Here is a 19,467-nt window from a genome sequence, read left to right as displayed (position 1 = left end):
CAGCCTGTTTCGAAAGGCAGATGCATCATTGGCTCGTTGAAATGAGGATCATTCAGAATCATTCAGTTCCTGTAAGGGTGAATGAGAGGGACTGAACGACTGCTGTTTAAAGTGAATGATAAGCTAACGATTCGTCAATGATTTTTATACCTTCATATACGACGAATGAAAAATGAACTATTCTCATTCGTCATTAGCTTACGTTTAGACCGAATGATTATCATTCACTTTTGCCCATTTAAACGATTTTTTTGAGTGATAGTTTTATCTAAAAAGGCTGTGACTTTAATCAGGTGATCAGCAAGTATCCCGAGCAGTGGACCCCCACCAATCAGCTATTGATATATTTTGAGGATAGGTCATCAGTAGTGTACCCTCAGAAAACACCTTTAACACTCCAGAAAACGATAGAATAACTTTTATCCTTTTTAAAATATATATATCAGCTGGGTCCCAAAACCACCCAGAGCAGGGCAAAAGGTAAAGTAAGCACAAACTTGTCAGGAAAGTATTTCGTATGGCGTTTCCATATTTTTGTCCACTCCTGTACGTTTTTTATATATATATTATATATAATATTTGTGGAACCTGGTTGCTCGGGCAGATTTTCACTTCTACCCAGCAGCATCTGTGTCATACTAACTCCACTTAAAATCAGTCTCTACATGTCTTATTGAAATAGGATTTAGAATCCCGTGTAACTTAAGGCATGCATCTCATATGGTATATCCATATTTTTTTCATATAGTTAATGTAAATATAATATTTTCTAAAAGCACTAAAGTAATTCTGTAGCTCTGTATCATAATTCCAGCAGTCTTTAAAGTTCTTTTAGTAATTAAGGCCACGTTCTAGACATCCCTGCCAAAGCTACTACAAGGATTAAGTGCTATCAACAGCGAAACCTGCGGGACCTGACAGATACGTAGTTCAAGCTTAAGAATTAAGAATCTAAAAATAATTTTCAGGTTCTGTTAATCAGACTTCTGCAGTATAAATGTGAGTCTGTGGGATACAGAATTAGCTTTTACTGACATTAGAATAATTATTTGATAACGGTGTCCCACCAGTTCTAGTGCTCTGACAGAGTGAGCACCGCAGCACATTGCTGCCCCCTAGTGATAGAAAGAGATATTTTCATTCACTGTGCTGAAAAATTTGGACACTTCATCAACGTTGTCACGGTTAAATTCAGTCCTTAAAAGCTGATTTAAAGTGAGAGATATTCATTATATGTAATAAATGCTGCATGACAAAGGGCGCCTGATAATGCTCACAGCTCTGCAGCCGTACAAGCAAAATCCACTATTTGCCACAAAAAAGTCCAAAAGAAGGGGACGTATAAACAAATCCCATTTTTAAAAATGTTTTGAACCAAACAAGAGAAAAAAGTGTCTGTATTTGGGTTATTGACTGACAGAAACTCTTCTTAATGTTGTGAAATACTTTTACCTTTTAAATTGTAGGCAAAACAAGCAATTTTGGAAATGGACGCTATCCGTAAGTTCTCCCGTATTACTAATATCTTTTACTGATGTTTTTTATGCACTCTAAGGTCTCTTGCACACGGGCATGCATGGATTTCGTGTGGGAAATCCTGCAAGGAATCCTCCTGTACCCGCTGCCGGCGACCCTGCGTACCTGTCAGAGGTTGTCTTCTTTCTGTATGCAGATTGCTGAAGTGCTGCAGGAGGGACGGCTTCCATTGACTTCAGTGCATGCCGCTTTCTTATTTTGGCATGGAGCGGCCACAAATAAAATCTGCTTGTGTGCATGGAGAGGGATCTCCACACACATCAATGGGCACATTAAGCAGCATATCGCCCATGCCTACTGACTAGCGCGGAATCCGCTGCTCAATTTGCCCTATGTGCATGAGGCCTAAAGACATTTTAAGTGTTTGTTTGTTTATTTTTTCCTAGGGAAAAAAAAACTTAGTGATGAAGCCTGTTTGCGCCTTTAGTGACCAACTAATTTTTCAGTTTTTTTTTCGTTTTCGCATCCCTAGATCCATAATGCTTAGATTTGTCCAGCATGCACTGTGCAGGTTAAATGTTTTTTTTTTTTCTTTGGGTCATTACAAACACAGCGATACCAGTTTTGTGATTTTTTTTTTCTTTTCTTTTTTATATAGCAGTAGGGGAAAGGTGGTGTTTTGATGTTTTTAATTTATTTTATGTTTTTTTACACTTTTTTTTTTGTAATTTTATTTAATGTTTATTTTTTATTTCAATGAGACTCCAGCCTGCAATTACAAGCACCAGCCATTACATGGGTTTGAGCAGCGGCTTTTGCTCCTAATTTGGTGTATTTGCAGTGCACGATTAGCTGATCGGTTAGGGTCCCAAGCAAGGACCCCAGTCAATTAAGTGATGAGCTATCCTGAGGTTAGGTCATCAATAGCGTTTTTCTCTGAAAACCCCTTTAATTTTAAACACACGAGAAGAGGTTCTTGGGAAATTCTGAAAAATACTGTTGTGTCCTATTAGGATATTGGGGCATTCTAAAGAGGGTCTCTTGCTCCTTATAAGCAGACTGCCGATGCAAAGACTGTCCTCTTAGAGGACTTTGCTTATCTGTGCATTTCACCGGCAGTCTTTAGGAAGAATATTCTATGATGGTTTCTGGTTACTGTATCTTTTTAGAAAGCCCCTTTAAGCTGCTATCCTTTATATGTATAGCACTTCACTAATCTGCTATTAAATCTTAGATCATCCAGGATTCTCTTACGCTGCGGAAGGAGAAAAGAAAAGTACGACAAATGTAAGAGAAGAGGTTGCCACAGGGAGAGTCCGGAGGAAGTCCGGTAAGTGTTGGGGCATACAGTACTGTAACATATAGTAACATAGTTCGTAAGGCTGAATGAAGACAATGTCCATCTAGTCCAGCCTGTCTAGCCTCCTGTTTTGTTGATCCAGAGGAAGGCAAAAAACCCCAAGAGCAGAAGCCAATAGCCCTTTTGGGGAAAAAATTCCTTCCTGACTCCCTAATGGCAATCAGACTGTTCCCTGGATCAACCCCTAATAGTTCCTACCTGCCTGTATACCCAGATTAACAATTAACCTAAGATGTATATCCTGTAATATCCTTCCTCTCCAGAAAGACATCTAGTCCCCTTTTAAACTCCTCTATGGATTTTGCCATCACTACGTCCTCAGGCAGAGAGTTCCACAGTCTAGCTGCTCTTACAGTAAAGAACCCCTTTCTATGTTGGTGATGAAACCTGCTTTCCTCTAAACGTAGCAGATGCCCTCTTGTTACCGTTGCAGTCCTGGGTATAAACAGATCTCCTTGCTGGCTCGGTTATAGGACAGGATTTGGGAGTATTGACGCAAAAGCCTTTAATGATGATGTTACTGTGCCATCAAAGCCCGTTAAAGGGGTTGTCTGGTTACTGAACTGCATCCCTTCAATAGTGCTCACTGTAGTAAAATAACAAAGTGATCGGTACTTACCCGTTTCACCACCGGGATCCTGGTGTCTGTTGTGACAATTAGGCTGCAGTGTCACCGCTCGTCCTGCTGGCATTAATGCTCACATACTGGGTGCCATAAGAACTGAATGGTGACTGATTGGCTGCAGCGGTCAGCTGACTTCCGGTAACATCAGCTGTCACAGCAGACATCGGGACCATGGAGGTGCTACAGCTCTTGATTCCAGTGGTGAAAGGAGGGGTTAGTACTGATCAGTTTGTGGTTTTATTACAGTGAGTGCTATTTGACTAGGTGTTGTCTGGTAACTGTACAAGCCCTTTAAAGGAGTTGTCCTGAGTCAGTCATAAGTTTTCTAACAAATTTTAAAAGCTCAGACCACCCGCTTTTCCTATTTATCACATAAGAATTATAAACGAGAAAAGGGGCCTAATTAGTATCTCCGCTAACTAAAAGTTAGAACAAGTCAAATATGACAGCAAATGCTGGAAAAAAAAATACTTGTGTAGAAATGCTGCTTTTTGGTCACTTAATATCCTAAATAAAATTTATAAAAAGTGGAATGGTAGCAATAAAATCTACAGCTTACACCCTTAGGCCTTTGTCAGACGGGCGTTTTTCCGCGCGATTTGCGCATGCGATTCGCGCATATATAGAACCAATGGTTTGCTATGGTATCGGTCACATGTCCGGTCACTTTTTATGCGGATATGCGATAAATTATAGGACACGACGATTCGCAGATCGCGCCTATCTGCGTTCGGCGTTTTATGTGCACACCAAAATCATTTTTTTCCCCGGTCAGTCTAAGTTTCATGCGCATTTTGATGCGCACGGCGATTTTTCTCCAGTCAGACGGGCGTTTTGCTGCGACGATTAACGCGGCTAGGTGCAGATTTTTCCCACGATTTTTTGCCCCCGGTCACGCGATTTGCGCATGCGCATCCGACATGCGATACGCAAATCGCGCGAAAAAACGCCCGTCTGACTAAGGCCTTAAAATGAATAGGTGTTCGAATGTGGCTTTTTACATTTTGTATAAATTTGGTATTGCCATAATTATACTAACCTGCAGAATAAAGCTACCATGTGATGTATGTGCCCAGTGAATACAGAAAAAAAATATATATGACATATCGTCTATTCTTCTTATTTTATACTGCTGCCCACAGTCATAATTACTCTTGTATGTTGTTGAACCTACAAATAAAAAGTAATGAAAAAGAAAAAATATATATGACGGACCTGCTGTTTTTCCTTAGGTTTTTTTTTATTCCACCTCTCTAAAAAAAAAATGTACGTCTTTCAATACAATATATGGTATTAAATAGTGCCCTTCAGAGACATAAAAAATGTAAAAAAGTAACTAGATTCCCCCCCCCCCTTTGCGTGCTTTTCCCTGTTTGTATAAAAAAAAGTAATTGCGTTGCAATAAAAAGCAGGCTCCATAGGGAACTTTGGGAGCTAAAGAAAAAAAAATCGCATATCGCAGAAAGATAGAGCATGCTGTGCTTTTTTTTTTTGTTCTCTCAACATCCCATGAGTGAAAACATCTCTAATTGGAAGGAAACCATTGAAAATCATGGGTTTCATAATCTGCTTTTTTATTGATTCTTGCATCAGGAGAAAATCGCGTGATTTTCTCGCCCATGTGAAAGCACCCTAAAAGCGATCAAAAAAGCCGTATGTATGCCAAAATGGTACCAATAAAAACTACAGCTCTTCTTCACGTAAAAAAACAAGCCCCCAAGAAGCTCCGTTCATAAAAAAAATAAAAAAGTTATGGGACTTTGAAAGTAACGATGTAAAAAAAATAATGATCACACCAGCCAGTAAAAAAAAATGTATCATTTAGGCTGCATGATTAACACTGTTAAAAAAAAGGTCAGAATTGATGTTTTCTTTCCATGCTCTCAAAAATTTTTTATAAGTTTTATAATACATCATATGTACTGAAAAAATGATACCAATAAAAACTACTGTTCACCACGCAAAAAAAGCAAGCTCTCGTATGGCCATGTCAACTGAAAAAGTATTTACGGCTTATGCAAATCCCCCCAAAATTGTTACATCCTTTGGGCCAAAATAGGCCATGTCCTTAAGGGGTTAATATACAGTAGCTATTCTTGCTTCCAATGGGAGACCCAGCAGTAGTACATGGCACCCAAGGATGCTTCAGGCCGCTGATCAATCATCCCTGTGACATGAAATATAACTGATTTCTCTCTAGCACTCTTCTGCCTAAACTGTTTTTCATCTTGAAGATAGCTGGTAGCTTCTTAACTGTTCTTGTAGCAGCAGATGCTGCCCTATATCCCAGCCTCAAGGCCAAACACATTCATTTTAGTAGAGTAGCAATTTCTGTCCATGGTATGACTGTCTAACAGCAGCATATGTTCTAGTATAGGCAATTAGTCGAGTACAACAAAACCCCAAATTATACCAGGATTATTCCGTTAAGTCAGCAAATCTATCAATCGGAGTGACGTAACGACAAATTCGTTGGTTATTCTTCACAGACGTGGGAGCCATTATTGCTACTCGACAATGAATAAAATAAAAATACATAGAACTCTGTATCAGGGCTTGTACGCATTTTGAATTGTTTTGTCCAAGTCCATGCTGAATAAGTAATAGGCTGGGAATAAGACGATATCCGGTTATTATGTCCTGAACTGCTTGACATGGAGTTAAAAGAGGTTTCCCAGGACTTAATAAAAATATGAGGCCTTAAAACTCAATAAAAATTAAATTCTCCCGTATCCTAGATTCTCCCCATCCAGTGATGCAGCCCCGGGGCCTGCTGCACAGAACCCAGAAGATGTGATGGGCGGTCACGTGCCATAGAAGAATCGCCAGTGAAACCTGTGTCGCTGAGCTGTCCCATATATAATGAATGGCATGTTACTGTCCACCACTTCTTCCGAATTCCGTGTGGAGGACACTGGTGCTACAGTGATGGACGGGGAGCTGACCTTTTAAGTTCAAGAAAATTTCTTTAAGTATAAGAAAGGGAAGAGTTTAGTGCATGTTAGGACCCCAATGTCGCCCTGAGGTCAGAGGAAGGGAGGATATTTAAGAGACAGTCAGTGACTGCAGGCTTCATATGTTTGAGACCTCTTTTTTTTCGGGGCCTGCATGAAAACTCTTAGCTTATATCAATACTAGTGCAATTTTCTGCTGTGATGAATAGTCAAGTAAATGAAGAATGAGGGTTCCATTTTATAAGGACACAATAAGCAGCTAGGAGAGATTTATCTCTTACCCCATATACTCGCTGCAATAGCTTTTAAGTAGAGGAAAACCATTTAAATAATGTTTTTAAATCATTTTTTAGAACCTTCATCCAATATACATAAAGTCATGAAACCAAATGGTAAGTTGAAATTACATGAACTTATGTTTAAGGAAATATAGCTTATTTGTATCCAATATATCTGATTTTAATCTCTGGCCCTTATCTATTCTTATTTTTCAGACATGAGCCCAGAAGTCCAAAAGGTGAGTTAACGATTACTTCTTTATACTTCCAAGGTAGTCTGACTCCATGGAGGAGGTAGCTCTTCAAGCAGCAGCTCATTAATTGCCAACATATATATGGCTGCTATTTCCTAATTCTTCCCCATGATTAAGAGCCTTAAGTATTGGACATTGTATAAGTGCTTGCCCCAGGCCTTTCTATTTCCTGATCTATGGTTTGCCTATACTTATTGTGTACCTTTTTTATTCAGATGCCCCAAAATGTTGTTTAGGTAAGAAAGCCCCACCAATGACCACCAGCAGCCCCTACATCAATGTTGCCTATGAGTAATGACTGCCAGCAGACTTTTTTGATGGAGCACAGCTCTAAGTTTTGAGGCTAAAAGAGATATCAGCTGTATTCAACCAAAAAATGGTTCTCTGCCTTCAAATGGCAGCTGTTTTACGAACATACATCCGTTACTTTATATGTTACAACCCAGGCAAGTCATACTAATCTCGACATGACATGAGCACGTCATTCCAATCCGAATTATTTTTTAATAGGCCATGATCTTCAAACAGAGAAGGTATAAGCTGTCGGATAAATATGCTTTATGTCTAAGAATATTTCTCTTTTTAATGTTTACAGCGTATAAGTATGCAGGGCAACTTGATTTGTCAAGTAACTAAACTAGGATCAAGGGATATGCTCCTGAGTCCTGGAATAAGAAAGGCAGTGCTGTCTCACAGTAATGATATGAGCAACTCACAGGAGTTCTTCCAGCATACCTATAACAACGAGAAATTGCGCCTCAGGCCAGGAGAACAGACTGACGCTGATGATGAGGAGGATTCCGAGCAGGTTTGTACAATTGATCTACTTGTATTTTTGTGTTGTGCAAATGAGAGATGGGGAAAAATGCCTCTCCAGCACCACCTATTGAAAGGTAGCTTCCCTATAAGTCAGTGTTCCCCAAATTTCACTCTTCGTGACATTCAAACAAGTCTTGGTTTGAGGATATCCTAAAGACAGAACATTTAAGGCAGCAACAATAATTACATCATCCGTGCAATACTATGGAAATCTCAAGGACATTGTAACGTTCTGCAGTGACCAAGACACAAGGCCCACATTGAGGAGCTGGCGGGGTAGAGGTAACACTTGTCACGGTGGCTCTACCAGACTCCTCCCTGGAGGGACGCATGGAAACCCGGCCAAGGCACCACTAGGCCTCTTCCGCTGGGTGGCGGTTACATGAATAAGTGTAGTGGACTTGAAGTTGTCACGCATGACGCTACCATTCCTTTCACACCGCCAAATCCTCGGCGGTAGAAATAATTAGAGTCCACGCACTGATAAACTTGCAAACCTCAATCACTGGGAACGGGCAGTGACTGGAAACTTTACTGTGTACTTGAAGAAATACAGCTTACTCGCACGTGCAGAAAGGACAGTGTTTCAGTAGATGGTCAGGGAGGAGAACGCAGGATGAAACTGGTCGCACTGTCTAAGTTATTTGTAGTGCTCCGCTCCTGGATACACACACACTCCGGGACTCTGAACACCTCCGGAGGAGGACGCAACACTCCGTTGACACTTGCTCAGAACTTGTTTGTAGAATACTGCACTGCAGACTCCTTCACTCCTTGTACTTCTCAGAGGTGGTTCCTAGAATGGTGGTAACCTGGATACCTCTCCTCCTCTTCCATCACTTCACCACATGAGGGTTGAAGGTACCCCCAAGTGGCCGGCACTCTCCCTCCTTTCTCTACCGTTGAAGTAAATAGAAGACCACACCTTGCTCTAAATCACTCATGCTTATAAAGGGTAGATATCATGTGACTAGACAGAACTGTTACTTTCCCAGACATATCCCAGCCACTTTCAGACATTAACCTCTTACATGCTGCAGCTGTGCAATACACATAACAGCAGATAAGACACTTTGCACAGTGCATCCACATAAAAGAAATGACATGTATGACAATTATGGAGGGGCCAGAAATAGGTGTTTCGGGCCACTGCAACATGACCTGTTGGGGCTTGTGAAGACTGAAGTTTAGGAAACACTACTATAAGTCCTTGTTCGACCTTCTAACAGGCCTTGTAACATGACCAGGAATATAAACCCAAACCAGAGTCCTCTTCAGAAGGAAAAGATAGCTACAGTATGTACAGATGCACAATTTGTATTTTTTTGCCCCCAATGAGTGTACAGCAGGGATTTGGCTGGGTGAGAGGCCTATGACATGAGTCACAATTTATATGATGTATGTATTTGCCTAGTACATGTGATATCTATCTTACCTATCTTACCTATCTTACCTATCTTACCTATCTTATCTATCTTATCTATCTTATCTATCTTACCTATCTTACCTATCTTACCTATCTTACCTATCTTACCTATCTTACCTATCTTACCTATCTTACCTATCTTACCTATCTTACCTATCTTACCTATCTTACCTATCTTACCTATCCTACTATTCCAGGCATAACATTTGCATTAGTCACATCTATGATTGATGATCTGTTACTACTCTAAACTTTAAAATTCACAGCATGGTTCTCATCAGAAGGTTAAAGGGGGAAGAAAGAGACTGAACAGCCAGGCCTCAGAAAATGTTGAGAAACGTCGAAGTATTAACCTCAGCTTATGCGACAGTGAGGTAAGCGATTCTTATTGGTAAGCTCACATTGCATGAGTAATCTAGGATCTGAGAATCAGCTAAATGTTGCCTATACTTGCACAGTATTGTGGGAGACACTAAGGATGATGAATAGGAATTTGGCTTTAAAATGTAGTGGCACTCATGCTGTCATCTCCATTGTTTAACTCCTCGTATTAATCATAGTTACAGTGTTCATTAAAAAATAAGATGGCGGTAATATAGGGGAAGCAGTAGTCTGAGACTATGTAATGTAAATAGAGCTGGCACAGGTGGAAACACATATTACTCACCAGCTATTATTATCCCACTTCATACTGAAGTGTCCGGCCAGAAAAAGTATCCCAACAAGAACAGAGGGCTGGGCTATATGTTTAGGGTATCCTTCAGACTACTTACCATACTTCAATATTTGAAAATTTATTTGCACAGGTCAAGACATCAGTGACACATAGGCCTCCCTACTGTTCTAACTCACATTTAGTTACAGAGTAATGAAAATATGCCAATAGCAAAAAAACAATTGTTAAGTTTAGCAGTGAACTTGTCATATTAATGTTTTAATGACATCGACTTTTGATTTTTGTTTTGCCCTTAGAATTCAAAAGACCAGTCAGATGAAGAGTCATCACATCGGAGTACGGAGCAGCTGTTTTCAAGTTCTGCTATTCATTCCTTGGACAGGCAACAAAGTGTGTCACAGACTAACTCTTTAATAATGAATATCCTTGGAAGTACTACTGCTCTGCGGAATATTTGGACAGATCACCAAATCAGACAAGCCCTCTTTCCACCTAGAAGATCACCTCATGACCATGAGGAGGAGGATGATGATTACCAAATGTTTATGATGAATGAATGTTCTAAGCTAGAGTCATCTAGGTCACAAGAAGAAAAAGGTGCATCCAGTCGACCCTGTAGTTGGCACCTGGGCTTAATGCAAGAAGATAGTGCAAATAATTCATATTGCAAAATTGTCAGGCGAGCCAGTAGTGTGGGAGAAAATAAATCACGCTCTTGCAATGTGAGAGGCAGGCAGAATAACAGTAGTCGCCAGCTTTCTCATTGTGACATTGCCAGTAAATGTGAAAAGTTTTCTTCCCATGGTTCCTCAGAGGAGTTAACCATTGACGATATTGAACATGTCTATGATAATATCAGTTATGATGATCTCAAACAAATGGGCCTCACAAGAAGGCAAGAATCTGATTACCTTCAGAGTAATCCTAGGTGTGATACAGTCTGTCAAAGTAAGGTCAACGCCGATGTTTGGACAATAAAGGGACAGGAAAAGGTGAAGAGCACTTCAGTGCCAAACAGAGAGAAAGCAATGTACAGAAGAGGAACCCCTAATTCTAGTTCTCAAGAGTTTAGAAGCATAGAAGAAAATATTTATGATTCTATATGCGTTCCAGAACAATCATTGGAGCATAGATCACGTTCTAAGAAGAATCAGTTTTTGGGCTTAGAAGATGACTTCCAATGTTTTGACCACCTAGAGCACTTTGTTTCTGAAGAAAGCCTACAATTTAGTGAGGATGAATCCTTGGACCATCGTGTGCCAATAGGAGATAACTATATTCACTTGTTCAACAATTCCTCAAACTCCGCTTCACACAAAACAGCTGCAGATAAGTTGTCTGAAGAAGTAGATGAGATCTGGAATGACTTGGAAAATTATATAAAAAAGAATGAAGAAAAGAAAAGTGATAGATTGTTGGCTTCCTTTCCCGTAAGTAAAGATGATGTCCATGAAAAGAAACATATAGTGAGCAGGTCTCGTTTTAGCAAGGAATCACAGTTTTCAAAATCAACGCTATGTTTACCAGATAATTCACCTTTGCCAAAGACAACGATGAGCAACAGCCCAATTGTCCTTAAAGAGGACCTAAGTCCTCCAACCTCTCCTAGCAGCTCAATGCTAAGTTTGAAGAGAACGTCCCTTACTAGTGAAATGACATTTATGGAATCTCCTTTTTTTTCGTCCCAAAGTACTTTATCTTATGTGGATTCTATGAATGCTGCTCAGGGATTGGACAGCATTGAAAAATCCAAAAATAAGGTCTTCCTGATGGCTCGACAATATAGTCAGAAAATAAAGAAAGCCAACCAACTCTTAAAAATCAAAAGCCCAGAGCAGGAACAACCATCTTGTAAATCACACAAGCTGAAATCAAAAGACCTTGCTGCTATAATGGAAGAGAAGAAGCAAGGGGGTTCAGCAATAGGTAAGATAACTGTTATGTACAGTATATGGTCTTATGCTGTTATTGCCATTAGATTTCTACATTCAAAAAATTGCTGCATTTTATGTATTTTGCATTGAAAAAATGGGTCTCAATGTAAACGACTGCAGCACTTGCCATCAATATGACCCGAGTTAACAGAATGTTTGCTGTATAGTTTTTGTAGTGCTACAGAGAAATAGAAGTTATGCCCATATTTCTTACATGCAATCAATGAAGAGGCAGGCCCTTCAACAAAGCTGCACACATGTTACTGGATGCTGTCATGGTTTTGGCCACACAGTTTGTACACGTTAAATATAAGGAAATAAATATAGGAAATTTAAGAAGGGCACTACATTTGTAATTTTAAAAAGTTGTCAAATGTTGAGACTTTTTGACTGTTTTCTGGTGATCCACTTTTCTAAAAGTAGGTCCAACTTGGCAAAAAGGGTAGGCATAGGCAACAGAGATCGATTAAATTTCCTACAATTTATGCAATGAAAAGGCATAAATTATACCAGAAGTGCCAAAGAGGAGACAAATGTATTAAAGAGGGGACCACCTCTTGTATGAATGAAACGCAAGTTGTAAAAACACTGTTGTAAAAACACATGCTGTCTTGCCGTGTGGTCAAAAATCGGCGCAGAAAAACTCAAAGCTGAATTTCAGTTGCAAAATCCTTTTTTTAATCCCCACATAGCATGGGGTAGATTCATCTTTCATATCCTTACTATGCATTCTGATACCTTTTTCTTCCAGCTTTTAATCACTTCCTGTATTTATGACCACGTCTACAAACATAATGAATGTAGACAATAGGGCCCATTGATATCAATGGGTTCACTGTGATTACGCTTTTTGCTTGTGCATTTTTCGCATGCACAAAAAATATAGGACCTGTTCTATTTTGTGCACCAAAGGGTTCTGTAGAAGTCTATGGCGGGGTGCGGAAATGCGCATGCAGTACACAACGGGATGTGTAAAATATAGTGCAAAACTGTGAGGAAAAGAACACGTCTGTACCTCATTAAATAGTCTTTTAAATCAGTGCAGGAAGGTGTCCTACGCCCATGTGAATATGCCCTGCCTGCCAGAAGGTATACAAAGGAAGTGAAATGCGCTAAAAAGGGCCTTGTTCATGGCGCAAACGTTTTTGGTGAGCTGGATTTGCAGGTTGTAATTGGATATTTTACATTGAAAGCTGGCCATAGAGATTTCCACTGAAGAATCTGATCTGGGCGTACACAGAGATCTTTCGCTGAGGAGCATTGATCATATTATGGGAAATATTATACCCTTTTGTATCGCCTCATTTACATGTACTACTTACTACTAAATTGTACAGCTGGTTAGAGCCTCAGGCAGAACAATATCCTTATCAAACCTTAACCAATTAAGATCAATACTAATAAAGGAGTCTCTGACAAGCATGATGCAAAGAAATTGAGTACATATATTAAAATTGAATATCTTTACTATTCACAGGAGCAAGAATTGCCGAATATTCTCAGCTGTACGACCAGATTATTTTCCGTGAATCGCCAGCAAAAACTCCTAAAGAAGCTAAAGCAAGTCCAAAAGGTTCACCTGTGTTAAAGTCAGGACTTAATAAGCACCAGCAAACTCGCCAAGATACTCCGCGGAGTAAATCTGCGCAGCAAAGTAACACAAGTTTGCATACTGTGCACTTAAATGGAGATGCAGGAGATTTTTTTACCTGGCCTGACTTAAAGGACTTCAAAGCAAAATCTGATCTATCAACAAATGGGCTCAAAAGCCAGCAAAGAAATATAACTACTGCATGTTCTGTTCCATCCTTGGTCAAATCTAGTCAATCAAGCTTACATATACAGAGGTGGAGTACAATTAATCAAGACCACGATGAAAATGCGGGTCAGAAACAAGCTTTTCATTCTCTGGGAAGGCGAGTGGTATGTGAAAAAACTCAACCGTATATTCGCTCGCAGTCGTCCTCCTCAATGTTAATCCATAGGACAAAAGAACCTATGAAACAAACTAAAGCCCCAACATCACCACAGTCTTTGCGTGACTTGAAACCTGAGAGACTGTCAGATATTTATGACTTTGGTGGTAGTTATACTGAGGAGAAGACCCCTTCCGAGGAAAGCTCTGATATGACTTTACAAGACTCCCAGAAGATCTTGGTGTTGAACAAGCTCTCCTCTCTAAATGCCCAAATTGCTACTCTTAACTATTTTGCGAACTTTAAAGACACTGATGGTGCTGGTGATGGAGATGATGATGATTATGTGGAGATCAAGTCAGAAGATGAGGAAGATGAGCTGGAGCTTGCTTCCAACCAGCCAATGAAACTTAATATGCGCCACCATTCTGAGGTTGTTCAAACTCCATCTAGCTCCAGTACACCGTATTCCTTTAGTATGCCCACTACCCCAATCAAGTCTCTGACCGAAAAGCAGACACCTGATGTCGATATAGGAGGTTATGATGAAGTTGGTAAACTAAATGACTATCTCTGGAGGGCACCACCTTCCAACCAGCAGAATATTGTCCAGTCTCTTAGGGAAAAATTTCAATGTCTTAGCTCAAGTAGTTTTGCTTGAACTTTTTTTTTTTTTGTAAAATGGAGAGTACTGTAGCTACTGTATTGCAGCATAATAATGTCATGCACTGTATTACTGCGGCACTGTTATTCGTAGGCATTTGTTGCATTGTATTGTTTACATATGACACAACGTTTTACATATCTTCACTGTGTGCATTCCCCAAATCTGTTGGAATTATTATTTCTAACTACGTTGTAAACTAATAAGAGCCGGTAATATGATTTATGCAATTTAAGTATGTTACAAGCAAATCAGTTGCATAAGGATTACTATAAAGCACAATGCGAAAAAGACAGAAGATGATATCCATTCATCAGATAATACGATGATCTTTAGAGTTATGCAACCAGTTACCCAAACTGAAATAATCTCCGATGTTCTAGATGATATATTGCAATTCAGTCTAAATAGGTTATATGAAAACCAGATAAGGACTTGTTCTCCCTTATGGGATTCTCCAGGACTATTCCTATTGATGATCAATCCACATCATTAGTTGATCGGTGGAGGTATGCTGCTCAAGATCCACAACAATTAGCTGATTCCCGACACTGTTCTCAATGTGGGCAGCACTAAAAGCACATGGCACAGTCAACGCTTCAATGGCTCAGTTTGATATCGCAGGCATAGTTGCAATTGAATTCAGTGTGAGCTGTGCCTGGAGTACCAAACCAGCAGCTGCAACACAGACAGCGCTATCTACTTCCAGTGCTCTCCTGTGTGGTGGACCTCCAGCAATCAACTATTGATGTCTTATTCGCAATAGTAAAAGTCCTGAAAAATCCCTTCAAGATGCCCATAGACCTTAAATAGAAAATAGAAGTCAGCTGAACGCTTGTTCATCAAACATCCATTTTCTTCAATTCCTCCATACAAAAAAACACTTGGTTCGGCCGAGCATTGGTTGCTTTACATGGGAACAGTGGAGAAAGCCATAGCCAAACAACTCCGGTGGCAGCTTATCTCCAGAAGAAGCAAAAGGCTTGGCTATTAAAATTCAGCGTGCCAAGAAAGTCAGGAGGCTCCAATGCACATGCTAGAGTCATCCAGTTCCATCAAAAATGGTCGTCTTAGACAATTTTTGTCTGTGTATGGGAGTCTTTAAAATGGCACGGTTGACCAAGATTCCAGAATTTTAATAGTGTTGAATGGCATAGTTGTACCAGTGAAAGCCTTATGTATTTATATTTTACTATTTTACTAGATTGCTTGTCCACAATAGCATTTTCATCAGACCATCCATGACCGTAAGTGGGTAGTCTGAGAGCAGAGATCCCACCCATTATTAGATGGGTCTTTATACTTGTATTCAGCTGAGACTTTGCAGTGCATGTAAAATCCCCCCTTCACTGAACCAATCCCTTTGAGAGTGACTAAGTTGGCGTTCTTTTTCAACTGCAAAACTCTTGAGAAGAGCGAGTTTGAATGGAACGGAGGTTAAGCATGCATGATATCACTCCCGTCAAATTCTTAGATGAAAATAGCCAATTGCTCTTTATCTTGTGTAATTTGGAGCATACTGCACCTAAAACATTGTGCTTTACAATTACCTTTTGATACTTTAATAATAAAGAAACTCAATGCTTATGCAACTGTATGTAGCACAAACCATTGTAGACGGACGTTTTGATACCAACACCTTTGGATAATAGCTTAGCATGGTAACCATATTTTACAGTAATCTCTCGCCATATTGTATTGTGACCTTCCACATTGCAGGACTTAATATACCTTAGTTCTGCATGTTTATGCACTGTGATGTAAGACTCATTGATTCCATACATTATGTTCATGATGGCAAGCTCCAAGGGGGTTTCAGTACTGTTTTCTTGTTGTTCTTTTGTAGAATAATCTGTAAATATCTGCACAATGGCCTCAATGTACACCATAATTAGCTTTGCTATCTAATTTCATTACTTGTTAACCAAACAAAGATGATTGCTGATGATATATGATCATGTTTCTCCATTTGATGAACTGATGGAAATTGCCAGTTATGTATATAATATTTGGTCATGTCTTAAATTATTGAATTTTTACGTTGACACAGGCTTTAGAAAGCTTAAACCAAGAACTACATTATGAAAAAATGGGTATATACACCACAAAGAGAGACCGCTCAGGGGGCTGCTGTGAGACATACTTCAGTTTGGCTTCTCATCCATTTTCCATAGCCCCCCTTTTTACACAGAGACTACATACAGTCGGCCTGGCTTTGCTCCCAAAAACTATTTAGCGCGAAGAAGGAACTCTATAAACGCCTATGAATCTTTTTGAAGTCAATAAATGGGCTGATTAATTTCTTTTATTTTTTTTTCATAAGTAGGCAGAGCCCACAATCACCATTGAAATCAGTGGGCTCTATTCACTGCGTATTATGCACGCAAAAATTGTGTGCTTAATACATGGCACAAATATGCCTGTGTAAACGAGCACTTATAAGAAATTTAACTTGCAACATCTTTATTAAAAAATTAATCAGCAGAGATTTTTGAACCTAAAAGCTCCATAATGATAAAAGGTGGAGATTCACTATAAACGGCAACTGGGACGTCTTGAATGACACGAATGCTTGAATAGAATTTAACTTTTATTTATGTCATTAATAAACATATAGTTTTAATTGTTGCCATAAAACCAGCAATAATACTAGTAAATTACAAAGATGACTGGACAAACTTGGGCTGCTTTCACATTTGCGCTGGAACCTCCGGTCTGAGGTTCAGTCGCAGATCCGGCATAAAATACCGGAAGAAAAAGCACTACATGCAGGACTTTTCCTTCTGGCAAAATGCCAGGCAGCTGAGCAGGAACTGAACGTACCCCATTATAGTCAGTGGGGTCCGTTTGGCACTGTTCAGTTCCCGTTCGGCCAGGGGATTCCCCTTTCCTGCTCCTTAAACAGAGCAGAAAAACGGAGCCCCTGACACAAATGTGAAAGCAGCCTTTTTCACCAGAAACACTTAGGCTGCTGTCACACCTGCGTTAGGGTCAGTTCAGGGTTTCCATCTCTCTGCGCTCCTTTTTGGAGGAGAGAAACTGAAACAAAATGAAAAAAATGGATCCATTTTTTTCCCCCATTGATTCAAATGGGGTTTCAAAAAACAAACAAACTGGAAAGCAAACAAAAAGGCTTCAGTTTGTTGCCAGTCAAGTTTCCTTTTTTTTTTGTACGGGAGAATAGCGCAGTCTGTAGCATTATTTTCTTTGTTCAAAAACCTAAAAAAAATGGAAGCAAACTGAAGCCTTTCCGTTTGCTTTCAGTTCTTTTGAAACTCTGTTAAAATCAATTGAGGAAAAAATGTCTCCGTTTTTTCCATTTTTTTTTCTTTCTCTCCTCCAAAAATGGAACAGAGAGACTCAAACCCTGAACTGACCCTAACACAGATGTGAAAGCGGCCTTAGCTTTAAACAAATGAGGCCTTCATACCATATAATTAATAACATACAAATCATTTGTATTTGAAAAACTGAAGTGCCAGAGGACAAAGTACAAAAAAAGAGAAGAAATCTCACCCCGTCGTGATGCTTCTGTATTCACTGTCAGGTTCTCTGCGTTAAAGCATCATATAATTTGGAAATGCCTTATTGATTGCATTGCTTAAGTCATGTTTACTTTAGATTAAGTGTGAGAGATGGCAAATAAAACCCCATTGGATGATTGCATTACCTGGAGACCAGTTCAAGGACTGTAGGAAAAGTTATTGTAAAGGGAAATGACATTTCAGACAGTAGTGTTGGGCTTTAGTAGCGACATACATAATTTCCGTGCACTTGTATTAAGCTGTAGCTTTGGACTCGCGTAGTCTTCCTGTACATGGTAGAGGATTGTTCTCATTTGGTGGGTCTCTAGAATATATGTAGTGCCTGCACTATGCTGTATAGAAACATAGGTCAAGATCTGTATATACATTTGCTTGTTTTGGCTTCATGTTTGAAGTTGACCTTAATTAACATCTTGTCCTATGGATGAGCCTTTTTTTTTTCCATTCTCTATGTTGCACTTTTTATGTTTTTGTATATGTTACAAGAGAAAAGTCTGTACATTTAGAACATTTCAAATCCATTTGTTAAACATTGATTAAACCTATTTGGAAGCATGCTGTACCTGAAGAAGTAATACGTGTATTTTATGATGCTTAGTAAAAAATAAAATTAATGTTTCAAATCAATCGCCTTGATTATTTAATATCCTCAGCACAACAAGCCCATATATACAGCTAATGCTCCCCTAAGGGCTAGTGCCTATGGATGGATTATCGCTGTGGAATTCGCGGTCAGACACCCGCTGCAAATTACGCAGCAATATCCGTCCATAGACATGCTGTAGTAAACGATTCTCCCATACCAACAAGCGGAAATCATCTGCGATTTTTCCGCTCACGGGGGAGAATCGCAGCAGGTTCTATTCTAAGTGGAAACTCGCACTTGCAGTCAATAGAAGCTGTTCATCCCGCGATATTTCTGCTGTAAGCACAGCGGAAGTATCACAAGAATCCGCATCACTCACTGCACTGTGCATGACAGTCGCTGTGGATCCAGAGACGTGAGTATGGGGATCGCTGGGTCTGATTCTGCTGAGATATTTTGCAGGCCGAATCCAACGCAGCCATGGGCATGAGCCCTAAGGATCTTAGACTGAGTACTCCCCATTACGTGCCCATTTACACTGGCCAATTGTCACAATTTATTCATTTTTGGGTGGTCATAACAAGAATTGCCCAGTATTAATTATGGTTCAAAATGTATTTATTCAATTTTCATCTTTAACAAAAATAAAGCATGTATCATCAGGGGCCAGTAACTCTGGCCGCATTACAACATCAAATCAATTTTGTATTATTAACAATAAACTGTTATTAACTACTTTCTGTCTGGTTCTTGGTTGCAATCAGTACAATACACCTAAAAAATAATCTATAAACCATTTAGTATTATCAACTTAATATAAAGGTGGTCTAGTTGTCAAGTAGGGCTCTAGTAGAGTCTAGAGTCGAGTAACAAACAAAGAAAAGGTATAGTTAAGAGAATAGTATAGAAGGGGGAGGGGGGTAGGGAGGGGGTGGACTGACCTGGCAATCTTTC

General features: G+C 39.6%; 1 protein-coding gene across 3 annotated transcripts in view; it reads left to right on the top strand.

Annotated features, from left to right (window-relative positions):
• The window catches only part of PLEKHG1 (pleckstrin homology and RhoGEF domain containing G1), a 251,462-nt gene extending 232,214 nt beyond the window's left edge, over nt 1-19,248 (top strand). For 2 of the 3 annotated variants that reach the window (XM_066595929.1, XM_066595926.1), the window contains 8 exons: nt 1,467-1,500; nt 2,711-2,806; nt 6,769-6,807; nt 6,910-6,932; nt 7,543-7,755; nt 9,459-9,566; nt 10,165-11,794; nt 13,280-19,248. In XM_066595929.1, coding sequence (XP_066452026.1) covers nt 1,467-1,500; nt 2,711-2,806; nt 6,769-6,807; nt 6,910-6,932; nt 7,543-7,755; nt 9,459-9,566; nt 10,165-11,794; nt 13,280-14,379 — 3,243 coding nt within the window. In that variant the 3' untranslated portion in view covers nt 14,380-19,248. The remainder of the gene's footprint in view (nt 1-1,466; nt 1,501-2,710; nt 2,807-6,768; nt 6,808-6,909; nt 6,933-7,542; nt 7,756-9,458; nt 9,567-10,164; nt 11,795-13,279) is intronic. The other variant, XM_066595927.1, reaches the window with a different exon arrangement.
• The last annotated feature ends 219 nt before the right edge of the window (nt 19,249-19,467 follow it).

Source organism: Eleutherodactylus coqui, chromosome 3 (genome assembly GCF_035609145.1).
Source record: "Eleutherodactylus coqui strain aEleCoq1 chromosome 3, aEleCoq1.hap1, whole genome shotgun sequence".
NCBI lineage: Eukaryota > Metazoa > Chordata > Amphibia > Anura > Eleutherodactylidae > Eleutherodactylus > Eleutherodactylus coqui.
The sequence above is the reverse complement of the archived record's forward strand: the minus strand, read 5'-3'. Positions and strand labels throughout refer to the sequence as shown.